Raw genomic sequence first — 25,519 nt, forward strand, 5'->3', positions numbered from 1 at the left:
TTTAAATCATCAAAGGTTTAAAAACCTTATAAACCCTTTCACACTTGGGCTAGCCACACACATGAGTTTCCTTTTCATATCCAACTGATGCCTGTTCACACCATCCATCCCGTGCCCGTGCCCGTGCCCGTGCCCGTGCCCACCTGCTTGTTGTCCAAAGAAAAACAGAGGGTCGTAACAGCAAGAGTAGAGAAGAAGAAGAGCTCGCAAGTATTCTATTGCAAGGGAATGAATGCGTCTTACATAATGTCAAAATTGACTTATATACAAGTGATTACCTTTCACACTAGAATGGAGAAAACCTAAAAATAGTCCATCGGCACTAGTTCTAGTCCTAAGCAACTATGTATATGAAGTTGATCACTTCCCCATTTGGTATTAAGCTCATGGCAAGGCCGCTTTATACAATCTAGCACTGTCTTACAAGAATTGGGCTTCCATCGCATGCGAGTAGATGACAAAGCGCCTTACGATAGGTCATGCGAGTGAAACCATATTAACTTGTGAAGTGGTTAACATACACCTCTTCTTGGTAGTGATCACATCCTCGCGTCACCAAGCTCGGCTGGTGAAGCTTGCTATAAGATCAAAGAGGTGTGGATGGTCCGAGATAGGTTGTGAGGTTACACGGTACCTTCGGGACCGACCCAATGTAGAGCATATTGGTGATAACCGTTAGGTAGCCTTGGTGGTAGGCGACTTGTCCAGGGGGCATGAAACACAAACCACACCGCTGACATGTCTTCGAAGGTGACCACCATGTGGCCGTGGAAGTATTTGACCATGCCGTATATGTCTATCTACTGGCAGAAATTTGGGACTTCATTTGTCACCTCCTCAAGGATGAGGATGATGAACTGGAAGAACCAACAATGGTTGGGTCGAGGACCTTGTGTTGTAGAGATCATTAAAAGTCTTCATTCAAATCCATATCTCCGTGCTAGTGAAGATTGGTGTGGGTCCGTCAATGTATGCAAGGGAAGTTGTAGACGGGTACTTTTGCTTCCATGCACAAGAACTTGCGCCAAGACCACCTTCTTTTGATTGGCATGAACCTAGATAGCACTTCCACCACTCAAAGTGTACTCCTAGCACACACGTGGACATGACTAATCTCATGGCTAATCCATGAGGTGGCAGTAAGGTTCGGTTAGATTTAGGTCACTGGCAGGTGCTAACACGTAAACAAGAAGCCCATGCTTGGTAATCTTTTAGTCAGAATGTAGTCCATTTTGGAAGGGCAAAGGCCACAGCCAAAGACATCTTTTTGTATCATATCAATATACAGAAAATACGGTTCATCCCTCTCTTCTCTCTACTGTACATTCATTGCTTTTGCATCAGTGTTCCTAATCAGTAGACTTAGGGCCGGGTCTAGTCAGTCAAGGCTTCTGCATGTCACATGCGGCTATTGTCACCATTTGGTCCATCTCCATTTCTGGAGCCACTTCTATGGGACTGTCACTCCATAGAGCGGCCAGATTCGTACCATGTTCACATGCGGCCAGGCCAATGTCCCATGTGAAAGGGTCATTCATCTTGTGTCACATGGACGAGAACCAGTTTTGTGCCACCCGTGTGTGACCAATATTGTGCCATATGGACGGGAGCCTGTTTGCTGTCACCCGTGTATGACCAAGATTGCGTCTTACCCATGGGACTGTCACTCCACGTTAGGACTGATATTTGTGCTGAGCTTTGTCTATGGGATTGTCACTCCATAGAAAGGCCTGTGCCAGGATTTGTGTTTAGCCTATGGGACTGTCACTCCATAGGAAGACCAGGACTTTACATTTCTGTCGCGCCAGTTTTGTGCCCGACAAGAAATTCTTCTACAAGTTTCATGAAAGGGAGATTTCGTCCATTACATGTGCACATGCATTCATGTTTGCATGCTTGAACTTGTTTTCGCATGACTTGTTTTCGTGTGTTTGCCTCCTATGACGTGCCAGTACGCGGAACGAGGATGTCCCCAATGTACCGTGGGTGTGCTGTTTGCTGACGAATTGGTGTGGCGTGTAAACAAGTGGTAAGTATTGCCCTTTTTGGCCTTTGTTCAATGTAAAATCTATAAAGTAGTCTAAACCTTAATATTTATAAGGTTGGGTGTTCACACATAATTAAATTTAGGGCTGGACACCTTTCAACGTGGGTGTCCAAGGATTAAAAATAGATTAATGCCTAATAATAATTAAGGCTAAGGATTGCATGGAAACAAAATCCCCTCCACACGTGGATGGTGGTTTGGGAGTGGTTGATGGAAAAAGGAGGCGACTGCTGGATTGGAGGAGGGGAGACTGGTTTCACCCACCCGCCTGTGTGCTGCGTTGTACCATGCCGGCTCCCCCTATACCTGCTTGTGTGCAGCTCTTGTACCCGCCTGTGTGCTGCCTCTGTACCTGCCTGGCCTGCAACTCTTGTACCCGCCATCTACAGGTGCTCCTGAATCTACAATTAGTCCAACTGCTGCTGCTACTCAGTACCCGCCTACAGCACCTACTTTCTGCTGTCCTGTACCTGCCTGGCTGCCACCTCTGTACCTGTTGGCTGTCTGTCATGTGCACAGTGTGTATCTACCGTGTGCTATAAGCACACAAGACTAGCTTCGAGGTTTGGGGAAGTTTGGAGCTAGGCAGGCTGATTGGCGAGCTGAGTTAGGGATGGACTAACGGGCGGGCACCCAAGTATGGACGGACGGGCATCCAAGTGTGGACGCCCGATGACCGGCCAAGAGCCTATTAGGGTGGCCAAGGTTAGTCATTAGTCATATAGAGTCTCGTGTGATTTGTGAGAGCTCTATGGTCTGGAGCCTGGATCTAGTGCAGACGTGCACCTGCTCTACACAGCCGAGGCCGGCAGCAACTTGGGACACGATCACTAGAGATGGATTGAGCATTGACTATGACCGAGTTCAGAAGGTTCTCGACTGGCCTATACCGCGAACAGTGAAACAACTTTGTTCTTTTCTCGGTTTTGTTGTTTTTCTTCGAAAATCTGTGCGGGAGTACTCTCAGCTCGCACCACCGATGACCGACTTATTGAAAGGTCGTGGACATAAGTCAAATCAACCTATCGCTTGGAATAACAATTTGTATATGGCCTTCGGACTTTTGAAAGATAAAGTCAAGGAAGCACCTATCTTAGCATTACCGATCCTAGTCAGCCTTATGTTCTAGAAACTGATGCCAGTGACTATGCCATCAGGGCTGCTCTATTTCAAAATGGTAGGCCGGTTGCTTTTGAAAGTAAAAAGCTAGACGACACTCAATCTCGTTGGCCAACCCTTGAGAAGGAGCTTTATGCTGTGATTCATGCTCTCAAGGTTTGGAGACATTATTTATATGGCTCCAAGTTTGTGGTATTGACTGATCATCAGTCAATCAAGTATGTGTGTGATGCGGATGATTTGAGAGGAAGAAAAGCTCGTTGGGCTGAGTTAATGCAAGATTTTGATTTTGAGATCCGTTATCGGAAAGGGTCCATGAATAGTGTTGCAGATGTGCTTAGTTGAATTAGAGAGGTGAATACTTTGTCGTTCACCGAGATTTCTACTGACTTATTTCAGTCATTGAGAGGGCTTTGCAAGACTGATAGTTACTTTGGTCCATTTTGGCAGAAGATCCAGGACGGGAGCTTGATTGACCAAGACTCGATGACTGAACAGCCTACCATTCAGGCTGCAGGAGGCCAGTGGATGATTCGGAATGGTTTACTATTCCGTAATGACGAAATTTGTGTACCACAGATCCCGGACATTAGGTCCAAGATTCTTAAGGAATGTCACGACGCCCCTTCTGCTGGACACCCTGGGATACACAGGACGCTATCGTTAGTGAAACACACTTTTTACAAATCCCAGGTAATAAATGGAAAAGTATTTCCATGGATTTTATTACCAGATTGCCAAGAACACATCAAGGCCACGATTCTATTTGGGTTGTGGTAGATCGCTTAACAAAAATGGCTACCGATCCGGAAGACTATTACAACTACGCAATTAGCACGGCAGTTTATCGAGCAATTGTTTAGACTGTACGGGTTACCGCTAGACATAGTCAGTGATAGGGACTCTAAGTTTACGAGTGATTTTTGGAAACTTGTTTTTGACAAGTTGGAAACAACTTTGCATTTGAGTTCCTCAGATCATCCTCAATCTAATGGCCAGACTGAAAGAGTGAATCAGATTTTGGAGGATATGCTTCGAGTATATGTATCCAAAAGACAGAGTTCGTGGGAGGATTATCTTTCTATGTTAGAATTTGCTTATAACAGTACTAAGCATACGAGTACAGGTTTTAGTCCTTTCATGCTTATGTATGGTTTTCAACCTAGATCACCTGTTACAATGGGATTCTCAGGACTTCAGCATGATGCAGCACGTAATTTTTTGCAAGATATGCAAGAAATGTTACAAGTTGCGAAGGAATCTATTAGAAGTGCTCAAGACTAAGACAGATTTTATTCTAATAGACATCGTTCACCCAGAGAGTTCTGGGAAGGAACAATGGTGTATTTGCGAGTTCCGAAAGATTCCGAGACTTTACGGACAGGTGGATCTCCAAAATTATCCCCTAGATACCGTGGACCATTTTGTAGTACACGAAGGATTGGTTCAGTTGCATATGAATTGGATTTGCCTTCTCATGTGAAAGTCCATCCTCTATTTCATGTCAGTAGACTTAAGGAAGTACTAGGTGGAACAGACCAGTTAGTTACTCCTCAAGAAATCATAGATGTCGAGGACATGACATTTGTTCCACACGAACCTGAAAAGATTCTTGGATTTCGTGAAAGAAGATTGCGTAATACGCTTATCACGGAATACAAGATCAAGTGGAAGGATCGTGTTAAGGTGGACGCTACATGGGAGACATTGACTACTCTTCAGAGAGATTACCCTGGCTTTTTAGTGAGTTCAGGAGTGAGCTCTTAGAGAAAGGGGAGTATGTCATGTGCACAGTGTGTATCTACCGTGTGCTATAAGCACGCAAGACTAGCTTCGAGGTTTGGGGAAGTTTGAAGCTAGGCAGGCTGATTGGCGAGCTGAGTTAGGGATGGACTAACGGGCGGGCACCCAAGTATGGACGGGCGAGCATCCAAGTGTGGACGCCCGATGACCGGCCAAGAGCCTATAAAAGGGTGGCCAAGGTTAGTCATTAGTCATATAGAGTCTCGCGTGATTTGTGAGAGCTCTATGGTCTGGAGCCTAGATCTAGTGCAGACGTGCACTTGCTTTACGCAGCCGAGGCCGGCAGTAATCTTGAGGCCCGCGAGGGTAGCTTCGTGGCGGTATGGGACGTCGCGAGGTGGAGATTGGTCGGTACGTCATCCTGGTTAGCTGAACTCATGGCTCGGTGGGGACAACCAAGACTATGGGCTTGCCTACGGCTGTCATGGTTGGGAGGTGAGTCAGGCCTACACCCCCTTCTTGTTTGTTTGGTTTGTTTGCAAGTTTCGAGTCTCGTACCAGGAGCGTTCTACGAGGAGATCCGGTGGGAATATGACACTGTCACCTCTCTACGTGCTGACTACCATGCCTGTACCTGCTATTTGCACCAATCAGGAGTACATTAAAAGGGGACGATCTTCTCTCCTAAGATCTGAATTCAAATCTAAATCAAGTGCTTGCTTTTGGTTGCCTTCACCATGGAAGGCCATTGGAATGGTGATCTTTTCCCGTGAGTACCCTGACCACGCCCTCACATTCAGAGGAGCCAGTGAAGTTCATTGGGGTTTGAGGGAAACTGGGAGCAAAGCTTTACTTGGGAGCACCAGGTATCACTCCCTCCGCGGTGTTTCGCCTTGCCAAGCGTTAGTACGGACGTGTCTGTTGGTGGACAGTCCCGGAAGACCAGTGAGGGACGGGTGTTCACCCAGTGAAGGTATGAGACTACCTGTGATTTGGTCTACTCCGACAACCGATTCTTCATCAACAGAAATCTTATTGTTTTTCAATTGTATGCACACCATGTTATGGAGAAATCTGGCCTTGGGGCCCGTGAACACTATACATATAAATACTCCAAGAAATACAAACCGTATTGAGGAGAGAGCCGACCCTTTCCGGCCCCAGTGATGGTGTCAAGTGTTCTTTGTCATTTCTAGTTTTAATGTTGCAAGTATTGTCCATTGTTTGTACTAGTTAAGTAATCTAAAAATGTGTATTTTATCTTCCGATTTGTAGGCCTCCTGTAGGGAGCGGTTACATTGGTATCAGAACCTGCTCGTTTCTCTTTCTCAAGAGGAGACATGGTATTTTGAGATCAGAACCAAACACAGACACTTGACTCAATGGACAGCCAAGGCAACCCTTTGGAAATGCCAAATTCGAGAGGTCAATCAAGTGCCTCTCACGATTTCGATGCATTGCATGGAAAGCACAAGGCTCTTGAGAGAGTTTATGACAGTGCTTTGATGGGACAGCCATCCCGTGGGAAAGAGCCTATGCATGAGGATGAGCCCAATGCATTGAGGGCTAAATTGGAGCACATAAAGAAGCTTTTTCAGGCAAAGGAGCAAGGGCTGAAATTTTTGCATGAAGATCCCATGTACAAAGTGTCATTGAAGCAAGGAAAGCTGATGCTATGGTGGATATGACCTTTGAGTCTATGGCTCGTGAAGTGGACAAGAAGCCAAGGGAGTTGGCACTCTCCTATCTCATCCGAAAGGGTGATCTCAAAGAAGGAGAGGATGGGGAGTTAATGTTCAAGAATCTACCTCGTTTGAAGCATGGAGACCCAGCATCACAACGGTTGAGGGCTTTTATACATAAGGAAGAGGTATCAGTCACTTCTCGCCATTCATCTACTCCTCATGGGACATAAGGAAACAGATATGTGCATGTTGGAGCTAGTGGGCGACATGATGGCCTTATGGATTCAAAGCATGTTTATCATGGAGAGTGGTCGGCATGCAAGCCGAAAGACTTTTCCCATTGAGTTGTCTCGTGGTGAGACATTGCATCATTCAGGGAAGTCACATGCTTCTGGTCCACAGATTCATACAGCACATGCCACGGTACCTCGTGAAAGATCTTTGGTTGCTCATGAAGCCCATGCAGAGAGGACTGCCCCGTTAGATATGGGAAAGAGAAAGAGAGAAGAACATGAATCACATCCCAAAAAGCTCAAAGAGTTTAAGGCAGGTGATAAATCTGTCAAGTTTGATGCCTTTCATGGAGAGTATGATGCCTCCAAAGCGCTTGCTTTCGTGGCTCAGTTTGACATTGCTTTTAGTGATGAGGACTTCACTGAGAATTCATTAGTTCGTCATGCAAGCATGTTCTTGAAGGGACAGCTGCCCATTGGTGGATCACTGAAAAGACCACCAAAGATCCTATTTGTACTTGGAAAGAGTTCAAGGATAGATTTTATACCCAATTTTTGCCTCCAAATGCGGAGCAAACTCTCACACAAAAGTGAAATAGACTTGAGCCAAAAGATAATGAGAGTGTGCAACAATATGTCAACAAATTTTGGAAAGTCTTTCTTGAGGTTACTCCCTTTATGCAACTCTCCGAAGATGAAAAGAAAAGGAAGTTTCGCTCCGGGTTGCAACCAGCTTACCGTTTGTTCATCGAATTGCACCCGAAACACACCCTTCAACAGCTCATAGCATCTTCTCTTGTGTCATGTGCATGAAAATGCCATGGACATTCTCTGAAGCTAGTCCAGAAGGGGCAGCCAGAAAAAGACCAAAGTTAGGAGCAAGCTACAGTTTGGAGCCAGTGTTGGACTTGGAGGACGACTTGGATCCCTGTCGGGGCAGTACCAAAGAAGAGCAGGAGCTGTCGGCTGAGACAAAACGGCTGTCGGCTGAATCAGAACCAAGGCGGCTATAGGCGCATCACTTAAGTGGATGATATGTCCAGTCGGGTCGGTTGGCCGACTGCTGGTCGGCCAACACTCCATGAAGTCCAAGAAGCCTATAAATAGACAATTTGCTCATTGTGTTATTCATTCACTCCCATAAGGAGTGGGTCCTTAGGATCCCTAGACTAGGACAGATTTTGGTGTATTCCACCTTTTATGTAAGGCAACCTAGGGCTGTAGAATTAGGTACCTTTTTGTACCATATGAAATATACTGAATTTCCCGCATCTCTCTCTCTCTCTCTCTCTCTCTCTCTCTCTCTCTCTCTCCCTTCTGTCTGAGTTTTTGCATCAGCATGTTCTCAGTGGTGTTTAGGGCTGAAAGAAGACTCCCAAAGCTTCCACATGTTACATCTTGGTACAGAGCAATTGGTGCTCAAAATTAAGCAAGATCAAGGAGGTTCTAAGGGCAAAGAGAGGGCTGTCCCAAACCTACAAAAAGGTGGACAGCCACCTAAAAAGAACTTTCGAGAAGCCCAAAAGGGAGGTAAAGGTGAGAATACCCCATTCAAGGACATTGGACCAAAGAACAAGTTTGGCTTGACTCCCGAGCAAAGGGAGCAATATGCAAAATAGATGAAATGCTTTTCATGTGGTAGTAAAGAGCACATGTTTAGGCAATGCCCTACCCGCAAGCAAAAGCAAGAGGACAAGCCACTCAAGGCTAATGTGCATGCCATTCCCGATGTACAAGGTAACACTGAACATGATGGCAAAGAGAGGGTGGTATGCAAAGCTTGGGGACAAATCAAGGATGAACCTATCTTATTCATGTTTGATGATTGTGCAACAGCTAACTTCATCTCTACACAGATGGCAGCCGCCTTGGGTATAGAGATTGGGGACATGGGACCCCAAATTGAGGCCGAGGCTGCTTTTGTTGGCAAAGAGATGCAAGTGACTCCTCTTATTGGGAAGTTGCGCATACATATACAGGGCTATTTGGATCATGAGCATTTCTTGATTGCTCCACTCAATGGATGTGATGTATTGCTTGGTAAGCCTTCACATCGTAGGCTTGAGCCCTGCAAAGAATATAAAACCAACAAGATCACTTTTATGCATAAAGGCCGCATGCATGTCATTGATGCTGGCAAAGAAGGGGATTCTATCCCAATTGTATCTCACATCCAAATTAATAAGGCAATGAAAAAGAGTCTTTCCGCGTATTTGGTTTTTATTCGTGACAAAATTGAACAAAGTAATGTGAATGTGGATGTATTAACTCAAGAAAGGCTGAATGTTCTTAATGCTTATAAAGATTGTTTTACCGATGCATTGCCAAGAGAACTACCTCTTGAGAGGCCCGAGGATCATCACAGATCTTGTGCCTGGTAGTTTCTCACCTAACAAACCGGCATATCGTGTGAGTGCCGCACAACAAGAGAAGATCATGAAGCAGGTTAATGAGCTTTTGGAGAAGAGTTTGGTTGAGCCAAGCTCTTCACCCTTTTGTTCTCTTGTGCTTCTTGTGCAAAAGAAGGATGGATCCTTCCGCATGTGTGTGGATTATCGAGCTCTAAACAAGCTCACCATCAAGAACCAATTTCCAATCCCACACATAGATGACATCTTGGAAGCTTGTTTCAATCCTATAGACTTAAAGAGTGGCTATCACCAGATTCGCGTGGTATCCCAGGATGTCCATAAAACCGCATTCAGGACAGATTTTGGATTGTATGAGTTTTTGGTGATGCCTTTTGGCCTTACCAATGCCGCAGCAACATTCAACCGTATGATGGAAAGGAATAAGACTCATTTGGCTACAATGTTTAAAGAGTTGCGAAAGCATAAACTCTTCATAAATGCTAAGAAAAGTGAGTTCTTTCTCTCAGAGATACACTATTTGGGACACATTGTATCCAAAGAGAGTGTAAGAATGGATCCTGCTAAGATTGAAACCATTCGGAATTGGCCAGAGTTGCAAAATGTACATGAAATGCGTAGCTTTCTTGGGTTATGTTCATACTATAGGCGATTCATAAGGCATTTCGCTAAGATTGCCTCGCCATCACATGATCCCACAAAGAAGAAAGCCGTCTTCTGTTAACAATCCAAAAATGGGATTAATCATGGTGAAGACATAGATTAAGCAACATAATTAAGGTGGATTAAACCACACTAAAAACTCCATGAGAGAGAGAGGAAGATTACACACTCAACACTTGATCTCTATTCTATTGCATATCTCAAGTGAACCATACAATGATACAGGCCTTCTAGCCTTATCCCACTTTACACATCATCATCCATGTGGCACTCCCTTTTCCACTTCTTTTGGTCAACACTCACACACCATTCAATATTACATGTGGCATTCTTATCTTGCCACAATATCTTGCACCTTTAGGGTGCTTTCCCACATACACACAACACCACGATTACATCTCTTAACACCCCCTCTTAATCGAGGTGTTCCACAACTCACCCATCATCCATCACCCATATCAATGTAGCATTGCACAAACGCAATCGCTACCTTTCAACACTCCCCCTCAATGATACATTGGAGTGTCCATCAAACATACATGTGTGCGTGTGTCTACCATCTTAGACACCAAGTCCATTTTGAACCGACTCGCTCACAGCAGCGGAACCACTGAGTCCAATTTGAACGTAGAAGTTCGGATGGGAACCAACCCATGCGCATGCACCTCACACGTGCATCGCTCATGCACACATCATGACAACCATTTCAAGCTTCTAGGTGAGCTCGGACAAGGCAACCTCGTACCATGGGTGATTAAAAAAAATCCCTCGTTTTGAGCTTCAAGACCGGGTACGGTTACGGTTACCCTTCTCATTCATGGTTGAGAGAAAATACAATGCAATAACCACCAAAAACTGGTTACGGTTACCCTTCTCATTCATGGTTGAGAGAAAATACAATGCAATAACCACCAAAAACTAACTCCCATGACCGTCATATACCTCATCATGGGCATTGTATTTCATAATCATGTCTCAAACTTACCTTGGCCTTGGTGATGCATACACTTCTTTATGACCACCTTCGTATGTCCAAGTATGCCTCCACTAACCATAGATGTAATTCATCATCCACATTTATATCAAATGCATTTGAATTGTGGGAATACATATAAGGTTAAAATCTATGCATTCCCATCATGCAGCTGTGAAGATTTTGAGTTTAGGATAGATAAGGGCTGGCTTGTTTTTTCTCTGTTGGAGCTCATCCCAGCTCCTATAGTGATCGACCTCCTCACGACCTGTCTCTCAAGCTTCTTCTTTGGGCTACAAACAAAAAATGCTACAGTTGCGTAGAGATTGCCAGTTGCCTTCTCCTCATGAGCATGACTCTTCTCATGACCTTGTATGATGGGTTCTCCTCCTTTGTTGTACAACAACATTCCTTCTAGAGTCATTTTGCTATAAGCTCGCCTTATTCATGCTGCCCTTCACCTCTCTCAATAGCTTCAAAACTCCATGGACTTCTTCCAAGCCCATAACTGCTTGTCCCTTCTTAGACAAGCATTGCACCTCTTACACTCTTTGCCCAAATGCAAAGAACCATGGGATCCACAAATCCCACACATAGCAACCCTTCTCAAATATGAACATTCTTCCATGCTCAAATACCAAATTAGAGGCAAAAATACCAAAATACCTTCACAAATCTCCTTGGCAGCTTCTCCTTGATGACACCGAAGACTCCATAGTCTTCACACTTACTGAAATCTCCATTTTCAGCTTCCATGATGATGAGCAAGATTTCCATGTTGCAAAACTCCCATTTGCAACTCTCTTGGGCAGCTTCTTTGATGTTTGATGAAGACTCCATAGTCTTCATAATGCTGAAATCTTGATTTTCAGCTTCATAGGCAACTTTGAACTCCTCTCTCAAATGCAAATAGAGAACAATAATAGAGCGTGCATAATTTTTTTTTAAATGAACCATAATAACACGCTTAATCAAACAAACACACAACCAACCTAATATACATAATAATCACCATGACCAAGAGCCCACCCAAACTCTGATACCATGTTAACAATCCAAAAATGGGATTGATCATGGTGATAGACATAAATTAAGCAACATAATTAAGGTGGATTAAACCACACTAAAAACTCCATGAGAGAGAGAGAGGGAGATTGCACACTCTCAACACGATCTCTATTCTATTGCATATCTCAAGTGAACCATACAATGATATAGGCCTTCTAGCCTTATCCCACTTTACACATCATCATCCATGTGGCACTCCCTTTTCCACTTCTTTTGGTTAACACTCACACACCATTCAATATTACATGTGGCATTCTTATCTTGCCACAGTATCTTGTATCTTTAGGGTGCTTTCCCACATACACACAACACCACGATTACATCTCTTAACACCTTCAAATGGACTTCGAATGAGCAAGATGCCTTCTTACAACTCAAAAATGCTATCATTTGTGGACCCATGTTGATTGTTCCCAACTTGCAAAAGCCATTCATAGTGGAAAGTGATGCATGTGGGAATTGTATAGGGACTGTCCTAAATCAAGAGAGTCATGTAATTGCTTATGAGAGCCGCCAATTGCATGATACCGAGATCCATATGGACATTTATGAAAAAGAGCTCTTGGCTGTAATTCATGCCTTAAAAATATGGAAGCATTATCTTCTTGGGACTGAATTTGTAGTCAAGACCGATCATCAAAGCTTGAGATACTATCTATCTTAAACAAAACTCTCGAAGAAGCAAATGAGAATGGAAAACATCCTTTCCATGTTCCATTTTCAGATTGTACATACTCCGGGAAAGAACAATGTAGTGCTAGATAACTCGTCCAAGAGACCATATGAGGCTGCAGTTTCAGTGGCCTCTCATAGAGACTCTGCCATGCGTGAGTTATATCATTTAGATACGGATTTTTTTCATATATGGACTGATTTGATGGCTGGTCACTTGTATGCCTCTTATGTGGTCAAAGAGGGTTATCTTATGCCTGTGTGTGGTGAAGGATATGTGTCCAAAGGTTATGGAGGAATGTCACGCCCCACCTTATGTTGGTCATAGAGGTATTTTACTGACATGCATGATAGAAAGATATTTCTTTTGGCCAAGCATACGTAAAGACATTGAGGCTTATGTACACGTATGTATTACTTACTAGAAGGTGAAATTTGATAGTCATATGGTGAAGCTTTCTATTCAAGCATCATGGTATGCCCAAGTCCATTGTTGGAGATAGAGATCCCAGGACTACAAGCCTCTTTTGGAGGGCTCTATTCGACAACATGGGCAGTAAGCTTGAGTTCTCATTTGCTTATCACCCCCAAATACATGGTCAAAGTGAGGCTGCAAATTCTACTGTGTTGGATTTATTGAAGTGTTATGTGGCAGATCAAAAGAGTGCCCGAGAGAAGTATCTTCCACTTGTAGAGTTTGCCTACAATAACACAGTACAGGCCTCCACGGGAAAGGCCCCGTTTGAGATTATATATGGTAGAGTGGTCTTGCCACCCATCCTTTGCCACCCATCCTTCGTACAAAGGATGAGATTTTTGAAGCCGATGCGTATATATGTGCCATGGATGTAGCCTTTGCTCAGGTGCGGACAGCCATTGCACGCTCTCAAGACAAGCATAAGAGGGCTGCCGACAAGCATAGAAGGGACATGCAAGTCAAGAAAGGCGATTGGGTATTGCTGAAATTTGAGAAAGCTAGGCTTCGGAAGATGCCAGGACACGAGGGATTATATCCCAAGCTTTCTACTTGATATTATGGACCCTTCCAAGTGATTGAAAAGATCAATGAAGTGTCCTATAGGCTTGCCTTACCCAGTCATTGGAAGATTCGCAATGCTTTTCACATGAGTCTTTTACGGAAGTATGTGGGGTCAAATCCGGACAAGCCTGTCGCAGGAGATCCGCCTGAAATTGATGAGCTTGAGGAGATCCTCCAGCCAGAGCAAATTGTATTTCACAAGGAGAGAAAGCTACCACATGGGAAGATTCCCAAGAGATACCTGACGTTTAAAAATTATTTACCCATTGATGCAAAGTGAGTAGATGAGGATTACTTCGTTGATTACCCGCAACTTTTGTAGGCATATCTTGAGGCTTTTCAGTTGAGGTCAACTGTTTAGAAGCTAGGGGGGATGTCACCATTTGGTCCTTCTCCATTTCTGGAACCACTTCTATGGGACTGTCACTCCATAAAGAGGCCAGATTTGTACCATGTTCACATGTGGCCGGGCTAGCGTCCCATGTGAAAGGGTTAGTCATCTTGTGTCACATGGATGGGAACCAGTTTTGTGCCACCCGTGTGTGACCAGTATTGTAGCATATGGACGGGAGCCTGTTTGCTACCATCCGTGTATGACCAAGATTGCGTCTTACCCATGGGACTGTCACTCCATGCTAGGACTGATATTTGTGTTGAGCTTTGTCTATGGGATTGTCACTCCATAGGAAGACCCATGCCAGGATTTGTGTTTTGCCTATGGGACTGTCACTCCATAGGAAGACCAGGACTTTACATTTCTGTCACGCCAATTTTGTGCTCGACAAGAAATTCTTGTACAAGTTTCATGAAAGGGAGATTTCGTCCATTACATGTGCACATGCATTCATGTTTGCAAGCTTAAACTTGTTTTCGCATGACTTGTTTTCGTGTGTTTGCCTGCTATGACGTGCCAATACATTGGACGGGGACGCCCCTAGTGTACCGTGGGTGTGCTGTTTGCTGAGACGAGTTGGTGTGGCATGTGAAAAGTGGTAAGTATTGCCCTTTTTGGCCTTTGTTTAATGTAAAATCTATAAAGTAGTCTAAACCTTAATATTTATAAGGTTGGGTGTTCATACATAATTAAATTTAGGACTAGACACCTTTCAATGTGGGTGCCCAAGGATTAAACATAGATTAAGGCCTAATAATAATTAAGGCTAAGGATTGCATGGGAACAAAATCCCCTCCACACATGGATGGTGGTTTGGGGGTGGTTGATGGAAAAAGGAGACGACTGCTGGATTGGAGGAGGGGGGACTGGTTTCACCCACCAGCCTGTGTGCAGCTCTTGTACCCGCCTGTGTGCTGCCTCTGTACCTGCCGGCTGTAGCTCTTGTACCCGCCTCTGTATCTGCTATCTGCTGTTGCTCCTGAATCTGCCATCAGCCCGACTGCTCCTGCTGCTTAGTACCCACCTACAGCACCTGCTTGCTGCTGTCCTGTACCCGCCTGGCTGCCATGACTGTACCTGCTGGCTGCCACATCTGTACCTGCTGGCTGCCACGCCTGTACCTGCTATTTGCACCAATCAGGAGTACATTAAAAGGGGATGGTCTTCTCTCTTGAGATCTAAATTTAAATCTAAATAAGGTGCTTGCTTCTGTATTTCAAATTCAGATAATATTAAATTTAAATGTTGTTTTTCCAAGTCTTGTGTGGACAATCATCACCACCGGTTGCCTTCATCATGGATCGTTTCCCGTGAGTACCCTAACTACGCCCTCACATTCAAAGGAGCCAGTCAAGGTCATTGGGGTTTGAGGAAAACTGGGAGCAAAGCTTACTTGGGAGCACCAGGTATCACTCCCTCCGCGGTGTTTCACCCTGCCAGGCATTAATATGGGCGTGCCTATTGGTGCATGGTCCCGGAAGACTAGTGAGGGGCGGGTGTTCACCCAATGAAGATAGGAGACTGCCTGTGATTTGGTCTACTCCGACAACCGATTCTTCATCGACAAAAATCTTATTATTTTTCAATTGTATTCACTCCATGTTATGGAGAAATATGGCCTTGGGACCCGTGAACACTTGCACATATAAATACTCCAAGAAATACAAACTGTATTGAGGGAGAGGGCGGGGGGGGGGGGGGGGGGGGGGGGGGGCTTTCCGGCCTGATTGATGGTGTCAAGTGTTCTTTGTCATTTTCAAATTTAATTTTGCAAGTATTTTCCATTGTTTGTAATAGTTAAGTGATCTAAAAATGTGTATTTTATCTTCCCATTTGTAGGCCTCCTATAGGGAGCGGTTACAACTATATAGTCCCTTGGATCAATACATTGCCAGCCTCCTCTAGTGTGCCACAAGTGGTCGATCTTCCATTAGGCAAACAGGCTATCCATGTGTTAGTTTACCAATTGGATTTCGGCCATGTCAAAGGATGTGTCAAGGCTGTCATGGAAGTTGCCTTTGAATGTGAGGTCCTGCACATTGGGTGAGCAAGGGATTTGCTGCTCATGGACGGGCAAGGCCACCCAGTGTACTTCCCATCATCTTAACTGGCTTCTTCATGGACGGTTGGCAGTGCTGCCTCATTGAGGTACGGCCTTGTCGCATGCGATAGGTTGATCGTCGTAAGGTGCAACAAAGACTTCTTTATGCCCGTGAGTCTATGCAATTCTACTTTGAGAGAGAGAAAGAGAGAGAGAGAGAAGATAAATAGTGGACACAATATTGGGTCCCAATTACCCACTGAAGGTTTCCTTCTCCAAAGAAGTAATATAAGCAAATACTCCTGCTTGTCGGAGGGCCCCCTTCAACGCGTAATTGGGACCCAATACTATGTCGCCTACCTTCTCTTCTTTCCCCTCTCTCTCTCTCTGCCCTTTGTGAAGGATTTCCACCCTCTTGGTCCACCACCACCATCACCCCCATCCTCAAAGCCGGAGATCCACTTGATCCTAATAATTACAGGACGATCACGATTGGCCACACATTGGCCAAACTCTATGGATCAATGCTAGAGGCGGAGGTCAATTCATTTGCAGAGATTCAAGGATGCAGAGCCTCAGGACAAGCTGGCTTTCGAAGGAGCTACTCTACCCTTGACCACATTTTCACCCTCAATGCCATCATCGAGGAGGGTAGAGCACGACATCAAAGGATTTACTGCTGCTTTGTGGATTTCCGCAAAGCTTTTGATACTGTACCCCGAGCCCGCCTCCTACATCGTCTACAGGAGATGGGAGTCCCATCTGACATGGTTTGGAGCATCTTCACCCTCTATGAGTCCGTCATCGGACGAGTGAGAGTCCTAGGAGGTACATCACAAGAGATTTTCAGCACTATTGGGATGAAACATGTCTACCCTCTATCACCCAGTCTTTTTGGTCTCTACATTGATGAGATCTTGAGCTTCATTGACGGATTAGGCAAGGCTGATCCCACACTGGCAGGCATATTGATCCCCATACTACTTTATGCAGATGACATCGTCTTCCTCTCAGACTCAACCGAGGAGCTTCAAATACAATTGGATGCCTTATAGGACTTTTGCACTCAGCGGGACCTCTCTATTAACCTTGGTAAAACCAAGGTAATGGTCTTCAATACCTCTTGCTCCTTCACATCCAGATTGAACTTCACATATAGAGGGGACCTGTGGAGATTGTCTCATCCTATGTCTACCTTGGTTTCACTTTCAGTGGCCCACACTTCACCATGCTTCACACAACACATGCCAGAGTGACAAGGGGATATGCAGCCTTGAGCTTACTTGAGCAGCAATGCTTCCAGGCACATTTCCAGGAGCCCAAGACTAAGGGCTAGCTTTTTGACACCCTCGTCACACCAGCCTTGATGTATGGAGGAGCCTTCTGGGGGACAAATTTATCCGATGAGGATTGGTAGCGAAAAATTTATTCGATGAGGATTGGCAATGAAAAAATTATTCGATGAGGATTGGCAGCGAGTTGAGAGACCCCAAGTCATGATGTTCTCCCTTATGACCTGCAGCAAACCATTGGTCCCACACCAGATTATCCAAGCAAAGTTTGCTGCAACCTCGATGGTAGTGGATGCACTCTTCCAAACAGTCACATACCTCCATCGCATCAGTCACATGGATCCCCACAAGTACCCAAGGCTTGCCAAGGAGTCCTCAAGACAGCTAGCACTTGAGGGCCACTTTAGAGTATGGTATGCACTAGTTTCCACTTGGTTCTGAGTATATGGACTCCGCATGGACCGCCTACCCCCCTTCAGTACATTGTGGACTCCCCTTTTCTCCGGCTCTCTCACCAAGATATCAACGGGTTATCCGATTAGATCTTCTCAGCCTCCACCCATTGCACATGATCACACCTCCGAAGCTCCCCATGAAGATGCACTTCTACAGATATCACTTCCCCACACTCATTGAGGATGGATTCATCCAGCAGCTGCACAGCTGGGCTACTTGAGTGTTCACATGTCCCATGCCATGCGGATTGCGATTGGCCAGATACGGGTTTCATCCCACCGCCTCAGAGTGGAGACAAGTAGGGCTGAGCACATCTTCAAAGCCGAGAAGAGCTCATACGGAGACCCAAAGAGGAGGATCTGCCGAGTATGCCACGGAGGAGTTCAGACAGAGGATCATTACATATGCCGTTGCCCAGTATACTATGAGATCCGCGAGAGGTTTCACTGTCTATTTCGTGAGGGATTTGCCCCTCTCTAGGATCATTGACTTCCAGGACCAGCGTTTCCTAGACCTCTTCCTGCTTGAGCTCCGCAAACACAGGGACACCTTCTTGAGAGAGCTTCGGCCCCAGCCACCCTGCCCCCGCTCCCGGCCTTCCCTCACCAGCCAACCACCACCAGTTTCTTCCGGACCCGAGAGGTGGAGGACACCAATATAGTCGATCTTGTTGACCCTCCACGAGTTGCTCCGGACCTACCTCGCCCGAGAGGAGTTACCTCGGACCGAGCCTCCGCACTCCAACGTGCCCGATGCCCCTGGCCCCCCCACCGTCGGCCACAATCACCTCATCAGCTCCAGATCCAAGACATACTCCACTGCCATCGAGCTACCTTTCCACATGACATAGTTGAGGGAGACCTCTCGGCCATACTCATGTAACATTGGTATTAGATCCGTGGAGGCTAGGGTGGTAGTCTACAGAGTCTTCTTCTTCTTTGGACAATTCTTAGAAGTGTGTCCTTTTGTATAACAAAAGAAACACCTACCCTCCTCCTTATACTGAGTTGTCTCTTCTAGACTCAGTTTTCCACTGGTCTTGCCTGCCTCAGCTTTCTCGTCTAGAGTAAGCTTGGGTGCATTAGTCGAGTTCTTGGAGCCAAAGACTCCCATGCTCTATCCTGGGAAAGCCCCATCTGGTTCTAGCATTTTTCCCTCGAGGTGGGTGCCTTGGGAGTGGAAGGCTGAAAAGTCTTGGGCTTTTCTCTATTGTACTTCATCTCAGCACTCTATGCAAGCGAGAGTGCATCCTTGAAGGTGGGTAGCCAAAACATACGCACCTCCCATTGGATTTACATGTCAAGGCCATAGAGGAACTGCCCTTTCTTGTCCTTATTAGAAATGCCTAGTTGCAAACATAAGTTCAAAATTTTGTTAGCAAACTATAGGACTAGTTATGCGTTTTGACGTGCCCCCCTGAACTCGTCTTCAAGTCGCTCAAGGTAATGGGGCGGTAGACACCGTGGCTTAAGATCCAAGACGAACTCATCCTAGACATAAACTGCCATAACTAATGTAGTGTGGGCATGTGCCCACAGAGTCCACCATGGGATGGCCTCGCCCTCTAAATACCAACTAGCCAAGATCACTCTGTTAGTCTCATTTTTCTTACAGCAACAAAATAAGCTTCAAATTGATGCAACCAAGAATAAAGAGTCATGGGGTCAAGTTTACCATTGTACTCGGGAGGATGACTCGAGGAAGAAACTGGTGTCGCTCTTGCGTCTAAAGCCGCAAGAAATCTTTCGCGTCACCTAGCGTCTTCTTGTGTGGCAGCACGGGATGCTACCGCACAATCTTCCATCAATCGAATCTCCAATGCTTGCATCTATAACAACTCAAGTGTCAAACTCGACTGCGATAGTAACCCTCCAGAAGGGTTATCCGGAAGAGGAATTGCTATCGGGTTTTGGGAAAGAGAAGGAGAGAGGAGGGGACGGAGAAAAAGGGGCTGGAGTACGGGTTCTTTCTTCCAAAGCCAAGATATGTGCCTTTTGCTCTTCCAACTTGGTGCTCTGATTTGTGAGTGCCTTGTGCTCTTCCAACTTGGTGCTGTGCTTTTCAACCTATTGACCCTGCTTGCTTGACATTCAGCCTTTCAGGTAAGTGATGCATGTGACAGCCCCTCCTTTTTAACATGGAAATATCGTTTTCCTTCGCTTCACTTCCACCTACAGAAAGCTGGTCAGTGTAGCCTGAACATGCAGCTCTAGCTTCCAAAACTGACTATCAAGATTGACAAACCAGAGGAAATAACTCCCTCTCTCATGTCAACCCATTGGCACTGTTGCACCTCTTCTTGCTCTTCTTCCAATGGTGACTCTACTGGGACTGCGAACATGGGAATCACTGCTGGACACACAGGATCCTCCATTGTATTGAACTAGGGGAATAAAACTGGATGACTGTAGGCTACTGTTGGTGTTGCCACAAACCCTAAATTCTGCTGGTTCTTGGAAATTGGTTCCGGTTTTAGCATTGGCCCTACAAAATCTGACAACTACACCTCTTGGCAGTGCTTCTACTAGATTTTGAGAAAGCCCAGGATAAGTAATTTGGGTTTTGTTTCTTTCCTTGCCTCAAGGGCAAAGATCTACTGGCACAAGTCTTGCGGCTTATGGGTGGGGGCCCCTCCCCCACTTCTTGGCATCCAATTGAGAGTTTTTAGTGGATCCCACATGGCACCACCATGCGGTATATTGGGTGCCACTTGTGTAGACGTCCCATGGGCAGCAGATTGCCCTCCCTTGTTCTGAGCATTCGGAGGAATCTTTTTTAGAGGAGCTCTGTGCAGCTCTCCGTGGCTGGTCGGGTGGTTGTGGCCAACTAGGTTCTTTTGGCCACCATGTCGTACATCACTTCATGACGGACATTCTCACGTTCTTCCATAGGCCAGGTCGAGTGGCTTCTTTCTTTGGGCAGGGGGCGATGGCAAGGCCGCCCACACCAAGGTTGCATGCAGAGTCATCATTCAACCCTACCATTATTGATCGGATTGTACAGAGCAGGGCATTGCTGGGCAAGCTAATAGTCCAGGCGCAGACCTGTGGAAGGATTTCCTCCTTGTCTGCATCTCATCTCACACCCCCATTCTTGGCAGTCCTTGGCTCCTGAGCCCCAGGTGGATCTTCATGGATGCTTGCATGCCCAAATGTGGATCCTCTTGCGAGGACAAATTTATGGCCACCCTTTTGCAAGCTTGTGCCTTTCTCTGGCCTGCCCTCTTCCAAGTTCCTCCCTCCGCCCAACGAGGACATTCCTCTCACAATCTTCGCCGTCAGAGAGTGTACCCTGCCTCTTGCTGTTGAGCTAGGCAGACACTGCCGCCTCGGGCCTACAGGTCCCCCTTTGGAGGAGGATTGCAGCACGCCAAGGCAGCAGGGATCCAGGTGGCTGGGATTAAGCCATTCCAGCCGCAGAACAGCATTGGAGTTCTAATGGCGTTTCCCCCACTTCTCCAACTTCTGGAAGTGGCTGTGCGGCATTTTTCAACCTAGGAAGGTCAGTCTCTTCCTTTGGCTGCTTGCTCAAAGAGGCCTCACGATTGATGTCGATCGGCAGACACCTGGCCTCTTGCACGAAGTGCCAATTTCACAAGGAATCTCAGCGACACTGCCTTTGGGATTGCCACCACCAGTGTGGCTTTCCCCACCACCCCCCACAATGTAGTCTCCTCTGAGAGCATCCAGCCTTTTACAAGGAGCACCCCGTTACCTCAAAGGAGGGTTGTAGTTGATGTGATAGTCTGCTATCTTTGGTGAAAAAGTCCATTCTTCACCCAATAAGATAGACATTTGCAATGTCAGAGCTGCTTCTAAGACCATATGTACTTCTGTCAATAGTATCAAACCTGATCTCAAATGGACCTTTGCCTATCAAATTGGCATCAATAAAAGAATCTTCTTGATCACAAGAAGCCAATCTCTCAAAAAGGATAACTCCTACAAGATTAGCATTGCTGACAGAGCCAGTCAGGAATGTGATTATGCCAATAGTGGAAGGGACTGTTATCCCAGATACTCACAGAATCATTTTGTTTGACCTCTCCTAACCTGGATCCCAGGAGGGTGTGAGCAGTATCATACGAAATCGAGGGAACATACTTGCCAAGCTGTCAAATTTCCCAAGCTCGTTCTGCTACCAAGTGATGTGCTCTGAAGGGAGGATTGGAAACCTCCACTGATGCCGATTTAGCCTTTCTAGTATATGTAATTCACATTTTATTACCTTGTATGACATCCACTCCTGCCTTTTTTGTAAATGCCTTACCTTCCCACTTTTGAAAAATACAAGTTATGTCAAATTAAAGATTCTGAAAGAAGTTTGAACCCTATGCCACAATTTTTCATATTATATTATAAAAACCAAAAAGCCATATGGATCCTAAGCAGCAAAGTTGCAAAGTTCTTTTGCATTTAACGAAAGACCTCCCTACCAAAAAATTTGAACTTTGGTGTGAAGGCCATTTGAATGCTCAATCAACACAGTCCAGACTTGCAAGACCTGAAACCAGGGATTATTCAAATGAGTACCTTGCTTATGCAGTTCCTCCATTACAGCCTTCTGGATTTCTGCCATGTGTCTTGCATTTTCTGTCTGTATAACCAGTGCTTGCAGACCAAAGACTTGCCTGCTGGAGTCTTGAAGCTTTTGATGTTGGTCCTGAATTGTGGCATCCAAGTTTTGAAGCAGCTGATCTTGCTGTCTGGTCCAAGTTTCATTAACCTCGGCCACAGTCCTAAGGTTCCCCTTCTCACGCAAATGCTTACCAATTGCATCATCATTAGTATAGTCCTGTTGATTTGCAACCCATCCATACAGTTCTTTACCCAGGCCTTCAGGAGAAACTGACTTCTGCTCCCAGTCTCTCTTCCCTCTTCCTGATTCCAAGAAGCTTCTCTCAAAATCTTGTGCATCACCATACCCAATCAGGTCTTTATTGAACTCCACAATAGCCATTCCTTGATGACCATGAAAATTCCACAATGTGTGGACAGATTTAGGATGGAAACGAGAAAACCGGCTCTTGATCTCACCATTCCCTGGGCCCACCCGCTTCCCATTGCTCACTTTGCTGTTATCAATGTTCACGATGATGCCCATCCAAGGCCAAACAAGCTTCTCATCGGTAACCATCCTTTCGGGCGTTTCCTGTTCAAGGTGAAGCATTCTTTCCTTTGGAGGCTCTGCCATATGTGCCATGTTCTCTTTAAGGTATTTTGCAAGGGCACTATGCACACCTGCAGCTTCTGCACCCCTCTTCCCCTTGCTGACACCCGTTGCATGTTGTAGAAGATCTGCATACTTGAATTCAATCTTCTTCTTTCCCGCACAAAACGGGCACCATAGATTGCCATTTTTGTTCTGCACACAGACTTTACCTTCTTTCAAGTCCTGTGTAGCTGTCTCCTCGAATTCATCAGCACCTTCTGAAGCATACTCACTGCTGCTGTCATCAGAGTAATCCACGCCCATCTGCAAAGACACCACAATGTGATGATGATATGCCTTATCGGCATCCAACATGTACATCTACTCAGAACAATTGGCAAAGATTTCACTTAGAGAGCTTAGTAAGGACCCCAAGGAACAAGCACATCAGGACCTAGGGTCTCCATTATCATTGTTTCACCACCATGCATGGCTCATGCATAGTTGATCAAAACTAGAGAAGCTGCTAAGTATTGAAGTGATTAAAGTGTATCATGTGCACATAAATATTTTCTTTTTCTAAGAAAACTTATGTGGCCAAAGGTAGCAGCATGGTTGTTGAAGCAGTATGAGATTGGATTGAAATTATGCATGCATTTGATTATGTTTAGACCCAAAATATCAAAATATTAAAAGAGGGCATCAAAGGGGGCATGAGGCTGTGTACAAAAGGGCGCGTAGTTCAGCCATGAGGGCAGAGAACGGACTGGGAGCAGGAGCTGTCGTCAACGCTATGGGCTTACAGGTTTGCCTACAAAACCTCAACCATACAACCTGTTGCTCCAGGAAGGGAGGTCCCGAGTTCAAATCCCAGTATGCCTTCGGGCAGGAAGATGGCGTCTCTGAGCAGGATACCCATTTAACAGGCTTCTTAAACCACAACTAATTAGGGTACCCATTTCACAGGCGTTTGAAGGTTTGAAATACTGTTGTGATTTGCACTCACCGCCAAGGCTTTTGAGACCTCTTTCACTGATCTAATTCGCCCTTACGGAGCTGAATGGGTACGCAGGGTGAGGAAAACCAGCTTCTTCTTCGTCACAGCACCGCAAACTGTTAATCAAGGTGAAAGCAAAACAGGTATGGGTTTCGGAAAAGGCTTGTCTCTTAAGGCGAAGAGGGCGATGATGATTATGGTGCCAAGTGGAGGATCGAACTCTTCATGCACGACTGCCCATGCACCGGCACCTTCTTGCTTTGATTAACTCCATTACTAATTAGTACATTAGTACATCTAATTGCCCTCGTTTAGTAATTAGTACATTTAATTACCCTCATTTAGTACCTTAGTACATTTGACATTGAAGTGGGTTGGCATTCCCCACTTCATTTTTGTGCCTCTTTGCATAGGAGCTGTTCTCACGCTCAATAGAAAAAACTTGTGCTCGCCCCAGTGTCATTCTTGCACAGCCCTCTCGCTTGTTATTTGAAATACACAGCAATGAACAATATATATTCGAACACACACAAACACATACCCACGTCGTGTAGCCCTAATGGCATCAAACCCGAGTCCTCTCACTGGAACCCAACCGTTCTACCAACTCAACTATGCGCCCATGGGCTAAAAATACAAAACAATGAGCATCTCCCTCACAAAATACATAGCAATGAGCATCGTTTTGAATCTTTTCCGTTTTGCTATTTACTATGCCTTTACAATTGACGCACGTAGCGTCGACAGGCCACCACCAGTAGTGTTTTTTAAGAAACATCAGAACTACACTGTATATGCAATTTCGTAATGACGTGTTTCATCGATGATGATTTATTCCCCTCTTTGCGAATGGCAGAAAGACCATCTCAACTACGACGTTATCGTTCTATCCAACGGGAAAGTAGGAGATTTATTACAAGTGAATTGCACCATATATGCAACGGGAAAGTAGGAGATTTATTACAAGTGAATTGCACCATATATGGAACTTCGTAATGACATGTTTCATCGATGATGATTGATTACCCTTTCTGCAAATGGCAGAAAGACCATCTCAGCTACTACATTATTATTCTATCTAACGGAAAAGTAGGAGATTTATTACCCTTTGTACATAGGTGATATGGGATTTAGGCCTTACAAAGGAGATGGAGACTTATCCTAAAAAATGAGAGAGAGAGAGAGAGAGACTCCACAACATCCACCTAGTTATGATCTCTACTACAAGTTAAAATTTTGTAATTCAACAAGGTGCCAAAACAAAAGAGGTAGTATACAATAATTTTTTTGGCTCACTAGTGAAGAAGGCCCATTTTGGTGCAATTGAGGGTTCAAATTAACCATTAGGTATCTGATACAGATCCCTATAACTTCAGATTGCAATTCGGAGTTGGTTTGATACTCCAACCATTCCGTACAAATTGATTACCCTTGATTTAATATAATTTCTGGTAAAATTATGCTGATAAATTTGTGGTAATCATCATTTTGCATTTAACCCTTGGTTAATGCCTCCAAATCACACTCAAATTCAAGATTATTCACAACCAGAGTTGCATTTGGGAATGTGCATAAGA

General features: G+C 45.2%; 1 protein-coding gene across 2 annotated transcripts in view; it reads right to left on the reverse strand.

The window, feature by feature from the left end:
- Positions 1–24,224, reverse strand: part of LOC147607538 (protein INVOLVED IN DE NOVO 2-like) — a 39,078-nt gene extending 14,854 nt beyond the window's left edge. The window contains exons 1-2 of one of the 2 annotated variants that reach the window (XM_086790565.1): positions 23,952–24,224; positions 22,327–23,269 (exon numbers count right to left, since the gene is read on the reverse strand). In XM_086790565.1, coding sequence (XP_086646691.1) covers positions 22,327–23,269 — 943 coding nt within the window. In that variant the 5' untranslated portion in view covers positions 23,952–24,224. The remainder of the gene's footprint in view (positions 1–22,326; positions 23,270–23,951) is intronic. The other variant, XM_086790564.1, reaches the window with a different exon arrangement.
- Between the last annotated feature and the right edge of the window lie 1,295 nt (positions 24,225–25,519).

The sequence above is a fragment of the Cibotium barometz genome, chromosome 55 (genome assembly GCF_041138505.1).
Source record: "Cibotium barometz isolate CiBa-2024 chromosome 55, ASM4113850v1, whole genome shotgun sequence".
NCBI lineage: Eukaryota > Viridiplantae > Streptophyta > Polypodiopsida > Cyatheales > Cibotiaceae > Cibotium > Cibotium barometz.